At 50.5% G+C, this 15,922-nt stretch overlaps 1 protein-coding gene across 10 annotated transcripts in view; it reads right to left on the reverse strand.

Moving 5' to 3' along the window:
• The window catches only part of FBXO21 (F-box protein 21), a 65,183-nt gene that overhangs the window by 20,029 nt on the left and 29,232 nt on the right, over nt 1-15,922 (reverse strand). For 7 of the 10 annotated variants that reach the window (XM_045459120.1, XM_045459111.1, XM_045459113.1 and 4 more), the window contains 2 exons: nt 11,444-11,655; nt 9,507-9,664 (listed from right to left, as the gene is read on the reverse strand). In XM_045459120.1, coding sequence (XP_045315076.1) covers nt 9,507-9,664; nt 11,444-11,655 — 370 coding nt within the window. The remainder of the gene's footprint in view (nt 1-9,506; nt 9,665-11,443; nt 11,656-15,922) is intronic. The other 3 variants (XM_045459112.1, XM_045459117.1, XM_045459118.1) reach the window with 1 other exon arrangement.

The raw sequence follows: 15,922 nt of genomic DNA on the forward strand, positions 1-15,922 counted from the left end.
CCGGCTGGTGCTTGTGCAGCGAGCCTGCTCTGGGCTGTCAGGAACCCGTGGGAGGAGTCGACGAGCGGCTCGCACCTCCAACCTGTACGGATGTGGGTTATCGCTACTTGTGCGGTCTCCTAGGAAACCACACTACCTCCTCTCCCTGCTCGCCATTCTGCCACTAGAGAAACAGAAAGACTCCTTCAAAACAGAACGACGAAAACCACCAGAAGAAAACACGTACAAGCTATTTAAAAGGCTGAAATCCTAGGGCCGCCTAGGTGGCTTGGTCGGTTGGGTGCCTGACTCTTGATTTCGGCTCAGCTCGTGATTTCACGGTTTATGAGTTCAAGCCCTGCAGTGGGCTCTGCACTGACAGCACGGAGCCTGCGTGGGATTCTCTCTCTCCCTCTCCCAATAAATACATTAAAAAATAAAATAAAAAAGGCTGAAATCCTTTCATATCGCTTCTCCCTAAAAAACTGAAAAATGGCTCCCCCGAGGGCCCAATGAAAGGACAGTGTCTTGAGCCCCCCACATCCAGGAGAAGCCGAGCCACGCCCCCCACGGCCCGGCACCAAGAGGAGCTGGGCCAGGCAGATCTTCCCGCTCAGACTGGGGGCCAGGGCAGTCTCAGTTCTGATCGACAGCCACACTCTGCACAGCCTATCACTCGAATTAATTCAACGGAGTCTCTGTGCAAGCCTAGCCCAGGGCCTAACACAAACAGTGCAGCCAACTGTCCCTAAAACAGCTTGGTTAAACATCCTGAAATGCAAATTCAGGACATTCAGCGCCCTCCACCCAGAGGCCCTGCATCCCCAGCATCTCCAGCCTCCACCGGAGCATCATTTGGAAGCGCTGACTTTAACTGGTGCTGGGAATGGGAAGGAATTGCGTGATTCAATCCGGAACTTTTTTTTTTTTTAACAAAACAGGAAGGGATTTAAAGAAATTTTGGGCTAACAGCGGCTGTGTTTCTTCAGACTGCGTTAGAAGGACATACTCGGGGCACCAGTCCGAGACTCAGTGCTGCCGAGGAAAACACATACAATCCGTATGCAAGGGTGAACACCGTGAGGTCACCCTAACCTTACTTAGCGAGGGCGCAAGAGCGGTCCAATGGTCCACTGCAGCTCACCGTGGCCATCACGGCACATTAATCCTGCACAGGACAGGCAGCCGGGAAACAAGTGACCTGTTTCCCACATCCTGCGACGCAAGGGGGAGGGGAACTCCACACTGCACCGAAGGAGCCCGGAGGCCACACAGCAGGGCTACTCTGTCCACGGCACACTACGCATCTCTCTTTTCCACGTGGGCGCTCCCAGCCAGGGAGTGTGCCAGGCACTACGACGGCCAGCCAGGCCCCAGCTGACAGTGCGCACGCGTTGTTGCACAAGGGGCCCCTGTCACAACTCCCATCTGCAGCCGAGTACTCCGTGGCACAGACAGAAAGACCTGGCCCCGGACGTATTGGGACTCAAACCCAGACAGTCCAGCTCCAGAGCTGAGGGCGTCGGAGTAGGAGACACACGACGGGGGGTGGGGGTGGGGGGCAGGGGCTCACGGATGGAGGAGCGAGGACTGGCTGGACGGCCCGCTGGGGCCCCAGGAGGGCAGCGCAGGCTCTGGCTGACGGTGCTCTGTGGATGCAGGGGCCCGAGGTTTTCCAGAAGGGAGACTGAGTAGTCTGTGAACACGGATAGCTGCTCTTACACTAGACCTCTACAGAGAACTTTATTTCCTTCTTTAGGTTTTACAGGTTTCTTCTTTCTTGTTAGTATTTACTTACTTATATATTTTTATAACTAGGCTCCATGCCCAGGGCACAGCCCGATGCGGGGCTTGAACTTACAGCCCTGAGATGAAAATCTGAGCTGAGATCAAGGGCCAGGCACTTCACCGACTGAGCCACCCAGGTGCCTGGTTTTATAGGTTTCTAGAGCTGCAACTAAAAAAACAAGTGTAAAAAAACCCCTCCGATGTTTACAAATGCCACTGGCTGAGAAAATGCCCCTTCCTGCAACTGTGCCTGCCGCCGTCTTCCCTGGCCAGGCCTCTGGGTGCAGCCACGGCCACAGTGTTTTAACCAGGGCAGCTGCCGAGGGGCCTCGGGTTTTCTTGCTGAGGAACGCACAAGTATTAGGGGGAGGGTCTGGACTCTGGGGATACCACCGAGAGGCAGAAAAGCTGTTTTGCTCTGAAGGGACCATAGTCACCTGTCACTGGTAGGCATGATAGAAATATTGAAAATAAAAAGAATTCAAGTGGGTCATTCAGAACAACTGTTCTATTGCCAGTTTGTGGAGAGCGGTGGTTCTCAACTGGGGGCTGTTCTGCCCCTTGCAGGACAATCAGCAGGATGTGAGGACGGGTCTGGTTGTCACAAGGGGGGCTGCCACTGGCATCTGGTGGGAGGAGGGCAGGGCCGCCGATCAACAAACGCACACGACAGTCCCCACCACAAAGGACGGACTGGACCAAAATGGCAACTGCAACTGCCCTGGCAATTCAGGTGTATGTTTTAGCACCGTTTCACCCTTTTTTCCCCTTCCTTTTTCTGGGTATTAAGTAGCAGCTCCTAAGGGCTGGGAAGAGGACAGGAAGGTCAAGGCCAGGTTATGGTCATGGATCTGGGAGAAGACGTGACCCCACAGCGGCTGCACAGAATCCTGTGTGTGGGCCCAAAAAGAGGCACGGACAGCACAGACCGGCTGGGAACCACGTGGGGGGTCAGCAGCAGTGACCCTCACAGCCCCATGCCCGGCTGGTAAGGAGGGGCGGGGCCCGGATTTGTGCATTACCTGCCCAGGCTCCTAGCGAAACAGGAAAGAAGGTACTAACACGAAAACACTTTGGAGGAAAAAGGGTAATGAAGATGGTTCTATGTATTATGAGGGACAAAGTTGAAAAAAATTCACCTGAAGAGTAATGAAAAATCTAAGCAATACTACAGTAAGTAAAATATCAAACGGGGCCTACCTAAAAGTCCCAGAGAGATTTTTTTGTCAATTTTTTTTAACATGTATTTATTTTTGAGAGATAGAGCTGCGAATGGGGCAAGGGCAGAGAGAGAGAGAGGGAGACACAGAGTCCGAAGCAGGCTCCAGGCTCCCGGCTGTCAGCACAGAACCATGAACTGTAAGATCGTGACCCGAGCTGAAGTCGGACGCTTAACCAACTGAGGCACCCAGGTGCCCCAAAAGTCCCAGGGAAATCTTAAGAGGTCTTTCCCAATTCCCTTGACGTTTTTCACAGAAATGTCTGCTTATTTCTGAAAGAGAGAGAGAGAGAGAGGGAGGGAGGGAGAGAGAGAGCGTGTGCACAGGCACGAGAGCAGGAAAGGGGCAGTGAGAGAAGGAGACAGAGGATGTGAAGCGGGCTCCGCTCTGACAGCAGAAAGCCCAATGTGGGGCTCAAATTCACGAACCATGAGATCATGACCCGAGCTGAAGTTGGATGGTTAACTCACTGAGCCACCCAGGTGCCCCGTGTCTGCGTATCTTATTTTCAGCTACCCAGGGGACACCTGGCCAGCTCAGTTGGTACAGCATGAGACTCTTCATCTCAGGGTCATGAGTTCAAGTCCCATGTTGGGCATGCGGCCTACTGAAAACAAATTTCGGCCGCCCAGATATGTAAGTACAGTCCTGTAAACCTATGGGACCACCAAGCAGAGTCCTCCCCTCTTGAAGTAGCTAGACATAACTACATATAAAGAGAACTTGGTATTGTTTGTGTCTATTATGTGAAGCATACCGTAAGCATTTATCTGCAACTCGTTTAGTTGCAGCTTCGCATTCCGCAGTCTGACAGACCCCCAATTCACCTGGCGAGCCTTTGAATGACATTGCTGTCCCATTCCGACAAGAACACAGACACACGTCTGAGTGTGTCTCCAGTGGAAGGAGTGGGGGTGGAACGGCCGGGACACAGGAGAGTGAGCACATCGACCTCTGAAATGGCTGAGAACGTGCACTCCACCCCCCCACGGGGGCTCCACGCACTTGCCGGCACACGCAGACAGCCACGGACGGCTCGTGGGTGGACATTCCCGCTTCATAGTGTAAGACAAATTATAAAGACGGGAGCTGACACTCCCTGAGGCACCCCACGTCCCCGGTGTTCCCGGAGGAGCTTTGTCATTCTATACAGAACACACGTCAGAATGGGATTTTCACAGTGCGCTGAATTCCTGGCCGTCCAAGATGGGCAGCTGACTCCCATTCAGACCATCTGTGATGTTCACTTTCTGCAGTAGCTAAGTATGGGGGAGGGGGGGTGGGGGTGTGGAGGGGAGGGGTGGGAAGCTGAGCACGAGGTGCTGCCCCTGCCCCGGTGTCTAGAAAGTGCTGAAGTGTGCCCCCTAGTGGGAGCAAAAGTGAGCCCCCTAGTGGGAGCAGACGACACTATACAGCACCCCACTTGGGTTTAGCTGAAATCTCACATATTGAGAGAAAAATTCTCTCAATTATGCAGACTAAAACTATTCGAGGATGTCATGCATGTATGTGGCTTATAGTTCACTCTTCAACTCTCTGTGGGGAGCTTAGAATTAGGGAAGCATTCATCAGTGGGCTCTACCCAACAGGATTACCAGAGCCAAAGGATGAACATTTAAATCACGAAAACGTTTAAAAACAAAATAATTTGATGCAAATAAATTAACTGAAAATGTTCAAAGAATACTTAAATAAGTGTTTTTTTTTTTTTTTTGTTTTTTTTTTTAAAGATTTTATTTTTCAGTAATCTCTCTGCCCAACACGGGGCTTCAACTCACAACCCCCGAGATCAAAGGCTACGTGCTAGGGGTGCCTGGGTAGCTCAGTCGCTTAAGCCATCCAACTCTTGATTTCAACTCAGGTCATGATCTCATCGTTTTTGAGTTCGAGCCCCATGTCAGGCTCTGTGCTGACAGTGCAGAGCCTGCATGGGATTCTCTCTCTCCCTTTACCCCTCCCCCACTCACACACACAGGTGCTCTCTCTCTCTCTCTCTCTCATAAGTAAATGAACTGAAAAACACACATATATAAAAAAACCTTTTTTTTATTAGCATTTTTTTTTGTTAATGTTTATTTCTTTTTGAGATACAGAGAGACCACAGGTGGGGGAGGAAGGGAGAGAGAGGGAGACACAGAATCTGAAACAGGCTCCAGGCTCCGAGCTGTCAGCACAGAGCCCAAAGCGGGGCTTGGACCCACAAACCTTGATATCATGACCTGAGCTGCAGTCGGACGCCTAACCGACTGAGCCACCCAGGCGCCCCTATAAAAAAATTTTACATAGGGGAGCCTGGATGGCTCAGTCGGTTAGGCGTCTGACTCTTGATTCCAGCTCAGGTCATGACCTCATGGCTTGTGAGACCGAGCCCCATGCTCTGCGCTGACAGCAGGGAGCCTGCTTGGAATTCTCTCTCTCCCTCTCTCTGCTCCTCCCCTGCTTGCATTCTCTCTTTCTCAAAATAAATAAATAAACATTAAAACAATCAAAAATGAAAATAAAACCTTATTAAAAAAAAGAAAAAAGTCACATGCTCTACCAACAGAGCCAGCCAGGTGTCCCAGTGTGTTTGTTCTCTCTCTCCCTCTGCCCCCGCCCCCACTTGCATTCTGTCTCCCTAAAGAAAAATAAATAAATAAATTAACTCAGGAATTTACGGGAGAGGGGAAGAAGTGAGAGGGCAATAAGCAAGGAAGGAAAAAGGGGGAGGGGGGAGGGGACAGGGAAGCTCTCGTTCACAGAAATGAAAGAGAAGGGCAGCATTTGCAACTCTCCTGCAATAATTTAGGCAAGGAGATTCAACAGGTACTGAAACAAAAATACGGGTTCAAGTTATCGGGAACAGGATATTCACGGGACGTCACAGTGTTAGCTGCAAAGGGAAAACTGTGTCTTACATCGATCTTGGCTAAGTGACCAAACTGCCTACCACCAGTGGGACATCGATCACACGGGCTCTGGAGGAGATGCAGGAGACACACACAGCATCTGACAGTGAGCATTCTAGCCAAAAATATGCACCTGATCTAATCCAGCCTCAGACTCTGCTTCCAGTTTGCAGATAATGCAGAGAAGGAAACAGTGAGACACACGCGGAATGTTAGGCGATTTGCGAGACAACCAGCCTGGAAGGAAGAAAACGAGGTGAGGAATGAGGAATGAACCGGTCTTAGAGAAAAGGCTCTGCCGTTGGAGACAGCAACCAAACGCAGTGCGAGGATCCTGGCTGGATCACGACGGAGCAGCAAGCGGCTATCAAAGCCGGGCTGGTGGCAAGTGGGAAACGGGGCCGCTGACCGGGCATCAGACAGCAGACATTTACTTGTCACGCGTGGCGATGTGACTGTGGCAACGCATGGAAACGTCCTATTCTTACACGACGCCTGATTAAGCATTCGGGTCGTTAGGTCTGCAATAGTCTCTCAAAAAAGTTCAGCAGAAACCTAAAATCTCTACCTACAGATAAAACAAATATGGTAAACGCTAGCTGTTGAATCTAATGGACGGTGTATGGGGTATTCGATGTATACTTCTGACCATTTTGCATATTTGAAAATGCTCTTAATCCAAAGTTGTAAAAACAGTTAGCATCTTATTAATGACGCGCTATTTACACTCACCTCATTATTTTGCGCTTCTTTTTTAAATTAACTTATTTATTTTGAGGGAGAGAGCGTGAGCGAGGGAAGGGCAGAGAGAGAAGGAGAGACAGAGTCCCAAGCAGGCTCTGTGCTGTCAGCGCAGAGGCCAAGTGGGGCTCGAACCCCTGAACTGCAAGATCATGACCTGAGTCGAAATCAAGAGTCAGACGCTCAACCGACTGAGCCACCCCGCCAGCACCACTGCATCTGTGTCTATAAGCTTCTCTGTCAGACAGAGGTGAGCATCCACTGGGGTCTGGAGCACCCCGCGGCATGGACTCCTCACCAGACGGGCAGACTGGGGTCTGGCTCTACATGCAGAGAGCTTGCGACGGAGAGAGAGGGCCAGATGGTCAACGGGAAATCCTGCAATTCCCATGAAGGGGTGAGGACTCGGAAGGGGCGGGGGGGGGGTCAGGGACCTTGGAGCAGGGACAGCCGACCCAATCTCAGTCCTGTGGGGGAACAGCAGGGGGGAGAAAAGCTGCTGGAAGGAAGTGACGTTAACCTGAAGCATTAGAGAAAAGAGCCTGCTCGTGAGGGACAACTACCTGCGCAAAGACTTGCGCGAAGGATGGTGTCAAAGAACAAGGTCTGGCTGGCTGGAGTGCGCCGGGGGCAGGAGCAGAGAGGAGGCTGTGGGACGGGGTCCAGGTCACCGCCATGCAGGGGAGTCTGGTGGATGCCAGTGAGAGACGGCATGATACAGGCAAGGAGCAGGTGTGGCTGGAGCGTGGGGGGCAGGAATGGAAATCAGTGGATGGAAACAGGACAGACGTGCAGGAGACACAGCTGGCATCCGCGGGCCGGACAGATGATGAGAGGAAGGACAGGGAAGAGATGGTGGCCCCAGAGCCCCTGAGCCCCTCGGAGCGCACAGGCCAGGACGCTCTCTGGCCCCGCGGCCCGGCACCTGGGAAACAGCGACCGAGGGCCGACAGGGCCCCGGGGCAGACGGACAGCGCTCGTAGGGGAATCCTGGCTGTCCACCCCTAAGAGCCTCTAAAAGTCTCAGAATTTCAAACTAAGAAAGGCAACTGCGAACCTTGCTCACATTCACTCAGCTCAATCTCAGTTTTAGAATGCAGAATCGCAGATAGGAAGTTGTTTTTTGTTTTTTTTAAGTCATTACTACACCACAACTCTGATAAACCTGACATTACAGCGCATGTTTGCTTAGATCTGTTTGAGATGAATTCCCCAATCTTCAATACAAACACCAAATTTGGAACACCTACAACTGCATACCCAGTTTTACCTACTCTGAAAAGCCCATTTTAAAGTTAGTATGTTTCTAGAAACTCAAATATTAAATGCTAAATGTCTTAATATCGACCGTACGTAAAGGGCAGCAAAGGCACACACATGGCCAGAGCCCCGGACACTGGCCTGCGATGCTGGGGAAGGGACGGTGCCCTTCACTCTTGGGATATGTGACATGCAATGCTTACCAGGTGACTAGTGGGGGTGCAAGAGTCCACCAAATCATCCAATAATTTCTAAATCATTTGTTGGTTTTTAAACACTGTTAGTATGATTTTTTTTTTTTTTTTTTTTTAATATGGCACAGCTTCAAAAGTTAAATGAAATCCCCATCGGCCCCTTCATCTAACAGGGGACACACAGACCCTTCTCCTACAACTGTCCCAGCATACTGATGGAGGTTAAGCTTCCTGCACAGCCTCAATGAACAGAATCTCTCTCAATTCTGTATACAACCCTCTCTCAGCTTCTGAGGAGTTAACATGAATAGGAAACTTTCTAGTCTGAGATTTTTATACATCCGATATTTCTATTATTACATTTACCAACACAATACTGAGTTAGGTCAAACCTGATGCTTTAGGTCACACACAAACAGGTGTGGCAATGACAGTTAAGGGCATGGCTCTCGGCCAACGTGTCAGGTTCAAATTCACACTTTGTTAGATTAAACTTGGAATGAGCCCATGCGCGTCAGTTTCTTCATGTACAACACGAGTATGATGAGGACAGTATTCCTATTCTCAAGTGGAGTTAATATACATCAGAACACTGCCTGTCACAGACCAGCATTACATTAGCATTTGTGGTTATTATTTTTTTTAGTAATCTCTACGCCCAACATGGGGCTTGAACTCACAACCCTGAGATCAAAAGTTGCGGGCTCTTCAGGTTGAGCCGGCCAGGCGCCCCACATTTGTGTTTGTTTTTATTAATAAAACAAAAGCTGTGAATGCCTTGACAGGCAGCCATACAGTAAGTTCATCCCACTAAATGGAGGAACAAGGAAAAAGGAGACCCACACTGCGGGCATCTGCCTCTAACCTGCCTCTCCAGACTCCACCCACTCCCCCCTCACGAGTGCCCCGGACGAGCACCTATCAGGGCTGGCAGTGGCCCCAGACACCACCAAGCACCTGTTGACTACCAGGGGCTCTCAGAGCCAGTGCCGTGGGCTGCAGTTCCCACAGTGGCCACTTGAGGGCATCCCCGGGGAAGAAGAGCAGGCCGCCCGCCTCAGGATGCCAGAGGCTGCTGGGGTGATCCTTCCAACATTGTCCACTCGGTGCCCTCCAGTTCAGGCAGGCCATATGGGCAGCGCACTGGGCAGCAAGACTTTTGGGAATTTGGCAAAGGCAATGACAGAGGTCGGCAACAGCACTGGAACGGGGTCCCGGGTGTGGTGGTGATGGAGGGAAGAATCTAGGGGCAGCGACTAACCCAAGGCATGGCTGCAGCACGGCATACCCACCCATGTTTAGCGGAATACTGGCCCTGATGAGGTTAGCCATCTCTAAATAAACTGATGACTGTGCCCACAATATTGGAGCGCTCAAATGTGTGCTTAAAATGTGCCTGTGTGTCACTACAGGTACAGACAGGACTAGTTACTCACCTTGGGCTGCATATCTACAAGAACCATCCTCCACCAGAACATTATAGAAAGGCTGATGATGGCCATGAGGCAGGCTGTGGACGTTCATGTTTCGGATCCATTCGTGTCCCATCATGCAGGTAGGGTCCCAGCCATAGATCACACAGTTATAGCCATACCTAATTAACATAAGAGCAAGGGCAAATCAATTCCCTGGACCCTGTCACAGCAACTATGAAATATATAAACGATGGCTTGGCTTCTCTTAAGTTCATGTTCTTACGAATTTACCTGCTTTTATCCCTGTTAATAAGCATTTTTCAGGATACTCTTGGCTCCCTTTACAAACCCCTCTTATTATCAAGATAGCACGTCAGGTGGAAAAAAACAGACTTCAATGGAGAGTCACAGGACAACTGGTTATCCAAATGGAAAAAGGGATCAGGACCCAGGCCTGAGAACAGCGCACAGTGTCCTAGTGGGACAAAGGCCTGGATAGAAAACACAGAATTTGTAGGCTAGCTTCATGACACAGGACATAAAAAGAGTTCTTAAACCAGGTATGAAAAATACAGCCCATAAGGGAAAAGAGTACTTGATTTAATAGTATTAAAAGGACCCAGATTCAAGCAGACTATTAAAAAACTACAGGACAGGGGCGCCTGGGTGGCGCAGTTGGTTAAGCGTCCGACTTCAGCCAGGTCACGATCTCGCGGTCCGTGAGTTCGAGCCCCGCGTCAGGCTCTGGGCTGATGGCTCAGAGCCTGGAGCCTGTTTCTGATTCTGTGTCTCCCTCTCTCTCTGCCCCTCCCCTGTTCATGCTCTGTCTCTCTCTGTCCCAAAAAAAATAAATAAATGTTGAAAAAAAAAAATTAAAAAACAAAACAAAACAAAAAAAAACTACAGTACAACTGGGGAAACAGGAACCCTGACTAGACCTAAGTGAGGAGGTGAAGGAGTTGTTTTTTTCTTAGATACAAGAGGATGGTAAATGTACTTTTAAAGGAGACAGCAAGGCCTTACCTTTTAGGTACACACACTGAAACAGCTACAGGTGAGCCACAGATGGAATGACATCTGGTACCAGCTTCCAGGGAGGGGCGGGGTTAGGGGGATGAAAAGAGTGAAGGCAGACCCTCACGACAACTGTTGAAGCTGGTTATGGGAGCATCATCTGGTTCACTATCCTCGTCTCTACTCATATATGCTTGAAATTTCCATATTAAAGTTGAAGACAAAAAGAATGCACTAAAAGGATAAAAAATACTAGCCCCAAACTGGGAAAAGATATTGCCAATGTATACGCACACAGACACAAGTAACAGGATAAAGGACTGAAAACCCCTAAGAAAGACGAATAACTCAAATGAAAAACCGGAAGACTTGAAGATGTGCTTAATAAAAGGAAACTTGAATGAGCTTCTTTTCCAGGTTCACTAGCCCATCCGCGTAGTCAACCGGGGAAATGCAAACGAAAACCACAATGAAATACCAGTCGCCATTTACTCTGTAAGTGCATTTTTAAAGGTCTGGCAATAACACGTAGGGGAGAACAGGACCCTCTGCTCCCAGCCTGCCGGTGGCACGTAAATCGTAACCAGCACTGTCACTGTGGATGCGGTTGAGTTTTGCCTAGTCAATCGACCATGAGCTTGCCCTACAGACGGGCAAGCCCTACCTGCAACTCGGATTCCCAGGGATGGAGATAAACGAAGCGTCAGGACAACGAGGAAATGAGCGGAACACCCCCCCCCAGCTTACAGCTCTCCCATTAGAAGACCCTGAGGGAGGACAGCGAGACTCTTCTTACAAAACGAAAAGGGTAGATGCGGTTCAGACCAGCTCGGCCTCGGGCGGCTCCCGCGGTGGCCAGTCCGTCGCGGCGGCTCCCGAGACACGTGCTGGCAGGCACGCGTGTCCTCTGCAGCCGTGTGGGGATGGCCGCCACGGGCACTCACCTCTTATGCTTCATAATGAGCCCAATGGAGTAGCAGACGTCTCTGTGCTTCTCGTGGGAGCGCAGCTTCACCTCCACACCCACCTCCTCCTTCTTGCGCTCGATGTGCTCTAACGTGTGCTGCACCAGATAGCCCACCGCCCCATGCTGCCCGGGGTCTAGGGTTTGAATGTGCTGGAGGATGTCAAGCACCTTCAAGACAAGACAGAAAGACTAGGAGATAATATTTTCATTTAGGCCTTTTCTTTTTTGCGGCACAGGATTTAGAGCTACCTAACCTGGCACAAGGCGGCAAGCTGGGGGCCGTGCTGATGGCCCCCACGTCTGGGAGCTGGTGGTCTCCCCTCTAACGCCGGGCACTGGTCCCACAGCAGATTCGACCAGCGGGAACGTGGGAATTATTTAGAAACACGGTGGGCCAGAACAAGCGAGGGGTGAGGAGGCAAGAGCCTGCCACCCACGGACGTGTCTGGATTGGGGAACTCCAACAGAAGGTGGTAACACTCTTGCTGGTCAGTGTGGGGATTCCATTCTTTACACACAGAAAGAAGAGGGTTTTAATACATTGCTGACCAACTGGGAAGAAAAGTAACTGCTCAGCTGCTTCAATCCAGATCAAGGGGACGTGTGACAGAGCTGCCTCGACTACCCAGGGGGAAGGGGCTACACAGAAACCATGGAGTGATGCCCATGAGCTTAGCTGATGAAGCCGTGGGTCTCAAGGTTCTGAACACGTACCGATCATTTTCAGCTATTTTAACTCGCAGTGCAATTCCGCACGCACTCAAGTGGACAAGGAGAAACCGCATCTATGTGGAATTTAAATGACTAAGCTGCTCGCGGCAGAGCTGACTCCAAGGTTATGTTTTCCTACCGTACACAGTGCTGCTAAGGAAACCTGCAAATTCAAATAAAGTTTTACACACACACACACGCGTGCACACACACAAAATCACTTAGCACCTATTCTATGACGCCATTTAGCAGAGGGTCTCTGACATGTTCTTCTTTTGGAAACAGGATCTTTTCCTATTTACTCAGCCCTAAGACAGAGTAGGTAAGCAGACAGAGTGACCTATATTCTAGTCCCAGATCCAGCAAATGGTTTTTACCTTTAAGTTAGTTTATTCACGTTATCAGACGATGACTAGTAACTGTCCTATTTCCTGATGTATTTTGACCCACCAAAAGTGCTGTGAAAATTAGCTTTTTGCAGGGCGCCTGGGTGGCTCAGGCGGTTAAGCACCCGACTCTTGACTTCGGCTCAGGTCAGGATCTCACAGTTCATGAGATTGAGCCCTGAGTCTGGCTCCGCGCTGAGTGTGGAGACTGCTTGGGATTCTCTCTCCCCACTCCCCTGCTCCTCCCATGCAAACACGTGCACTCTCTCCCTCAAATACACAGACATAAAAAAAAAACACCAAAACCTAGTTTTTTGCAGTGTAAGATGTTATTATGAAACCCACTCCTAACCTCCAGATTGGTATTTGCAGGATCTCAGTATTTTGTGAATGCTTCTTCTCCACTGATCACTGATTCGTGCCAAGCCCATCACATTTATTTCATTTCATCCTCCCAACGTGAAGTATAGTCAATGCTGATTTCCAAAGAGGAATCAGGCATCATCAAGTTAAGGAACTTGCTGGAGGTTCCCAGAGTATGAAAGTGTGGAGGGAGAATGTGGACCGGGGGGGGGGGGGGGGGGGGGGCTGACTCCAAACCTAAGGTCGCAACCACCTTCTTACCAGAGCAAGAGCAGGAGCATTTTAATTCATTGTTAGGAAAACTTTCAAACCCATAAAAACTGGGGTGCCTGGATGGCTCAGTCGGTTAAGCATCTGACTCTTGATTTCTGCTCAGGCCATGATCTCACGGTTCACGAGTTCAAACTCCATGCTGGGCTCTGGGCTGAGAGTGAGTGTCGAGTGTTGCTTGCGATTCTCTTTCTCCCTCACTCTCTGCCCCTCCTGTGCGAGTGCCCTTTCTCTCTCAAAATAAGTAACTTAAAAAAAAAAAAATCAGTAAGATTGCTTAAAACACACACACACACACACACACACACACAAATGGACAGAATGGTATAACCCTAAGCACCTCAAACTCAGCTTCAACCAGTATCAACTGAGAGCCAATTTCCATCCACCACCCCACCTTTGCTTTAGTTTGTACTGTGCTTTACTTTGGGGGACACTAATCATATTCATCCTCTGAAGCTAAAAGCATCGGGTCTGAACGGTGAGTTCTATTTCCGGCGCTTGCGTGTGGCTTTCCTTGTGTTCCCATATGCAGCTCCAACTACAGCCGACCCTTGAACAACACGGGTTTGAACTGCATGGGTCCGCCTATATGAGGATTTTTTCCAGTATGGGACCGTAAATGTATTTTCTCTTTCTTGTAATTTTCTCAGTAACATTTGCTTTCCTCTAGCTTACTCTATTATGAGAATATAGTATGTTACACATAAAACATGCACAATATGTTAACTAGCTAGTTGTTATCCGAGAGGCTTCTAATCAACAGCAGACCATCAGTTAAGTTTTGAGTCAAAAGTTATACATGGAGTTTTGACTGTGTCAGGGGTCAGCACCCCTACACCTACCCCCCCCAACCCCGCTCCGTCTGTGCAAGGGTTGACTATAGTTACTTTTTTTAAAATGTTTGAGAGAGAGAGAGAGAGCGAGCATGAACAGGGGAGGGTCACAAGAGAGAGGGAGACATGGAATCTGAAACAGGCTCTAGGCTCTGAGCTGTCAGCACAGAGCCCGATGCGGAGCTCAAACCCACGAACCGTGAGATCATGACCTGAGCCGAAGTCGGACGCTTAACCGACTGAGCCACCTAGGCGCCCCAACTGTAGTTACTTCTGACCACACTTCTGCTACATTCTACAGATACAGCTTCCCTCCCTAACTAGCAGCCCCTCCCCTGCAGATAAGTGCAACAGACCTATCTTGGGAGTCTTGTAAGCACAGGGGAAGGCTTAAACTCCCTTGTAGCATCAGGAAGAGACAAGGTTCAGGGGTAATTACCACTCCCTGTCCCCAGATGTGCAGATGACAGGGTGAAGGGAGAGGGCAGAAACAGAAAAGATACCATGACAGGGGCCTGGTGTGCTCCTGAAGGACAGTACTGATGACAGCGGCAGGGGTGGGGGGTGGGGGGCGTTATGATGTCTCCAAACACATGTCTAGGCTGACAATCCCAAGAGCCCACAGTTTTGGGGGTAGGGATCTTGGAACACAGGGGTCTGTCACTCATGATTGGCAACCTTTACCGTAAGGAGCCAGAGAGTAACTACGGCCTTGTGGCCCACATGGTGTCGGACCCAACTACTCTCCTCTGCCCCCTGTGGCTGGAGAGTAGCCAGCGATAAAAAAGCAAGCAGATGGGCCTCTTTCGAAATATGCCTTTGATAAAACACATCCACAAATCCAGGCAGCAGAGTGTGCTGACCCTGTTCTGTCCCGGCTACCGGTTTCCCCTGTGGCTCTCTGTGAAGTGCCTGGCTCCATGCTGCAGACCTCCACTTGGCTGGGGGCTCTTCTGCTTTTGGGGCTTCAGCCACCAGACGCTGATACGGGGAGCCCCTGCCAGATGTCCTCAGACGGCTGCACTCAATGGCCCCGGTCGTATCCAATCCAACAAACCCCAAACTGAACACTTTCTCCTGCCCCTGAAACAAGTCTGTTCTCCAAACACCCGTTTTTTTTTGAGGGGTAGGGGGCGAGGGGCAGAGAGAGAATCCCAGGCAGGTTCAGCACTGTCAGCACAGAGCTCAGTGCAGGGCTCGAACTCACGAACCACTGTGAGATCATGACCTGAGCCGAAATCAAGAGTTGGATGCCCAACCAAATAAGCACCCAAGCGCCCCAATACCCAGTACAGAGCCCAACATGGGGCTCGAACTCATGACCCTGAGATCAAGACCTGAGCAGAGATCAGAGTTGGATGTTTAACCGACTGAGCCACCCAGGCGCCCCATCCAAATACCCACTTTTAACGCGCCCAAACAGTCTCCCTTGTTGGAAAATCTGGATATCCTCTCCCTCGTTATCTAACAAAGATCTTAGTCACTCGTCCAAACCATTTTTTTGAGCACCTCCTGCGTCTCGGGACTTGGGCGGAGAGCCAGGGGGGCCGCTACCCTGAAGAACCACACAGATGCGGTCCTCGCCCTCAGGGAGCCCGGTCCCTGGCGAAGGCACAGTACACACGCAGCCACAGTGTCCTCAGAAGACGTTCTGCGGCAGCGCAAGCACACAGCTGGCAGAGCAGGGGACCTGGACTGCTGCGGACGGGCTGGGGAAGGGGTTTCGGAGGCGCAGCCAATGGGACCGAGGCCTAAGGAAAGGCGTTTGGGGCAGCGCCGGGGCGCGCACCAAGCACTGAGGCGAGAGAACACGGTTGAGTGGAGGGCGCAGCCGGGCAGCACAGCGTCCAAAAGGGGCAACCGTGAGCACCAAGGCAGCTGAGGCTGGCA

This window comes from Leopardus geoffroyi, chromosome D3 (genome assembly GCF_018350155.1).
Source record: "Leopardus geoffroyi isolate Oge1 chromosome D3, O.geoffroyi_Oge1_pat1.0, whole genome shotgun sequence".
Taxonomy (NCBI): Eukaryota; Metazoa; Chordata; class Mammalia; order Carnivora; family Felidae; genus Leopardus; species Leopardus geoffroyi.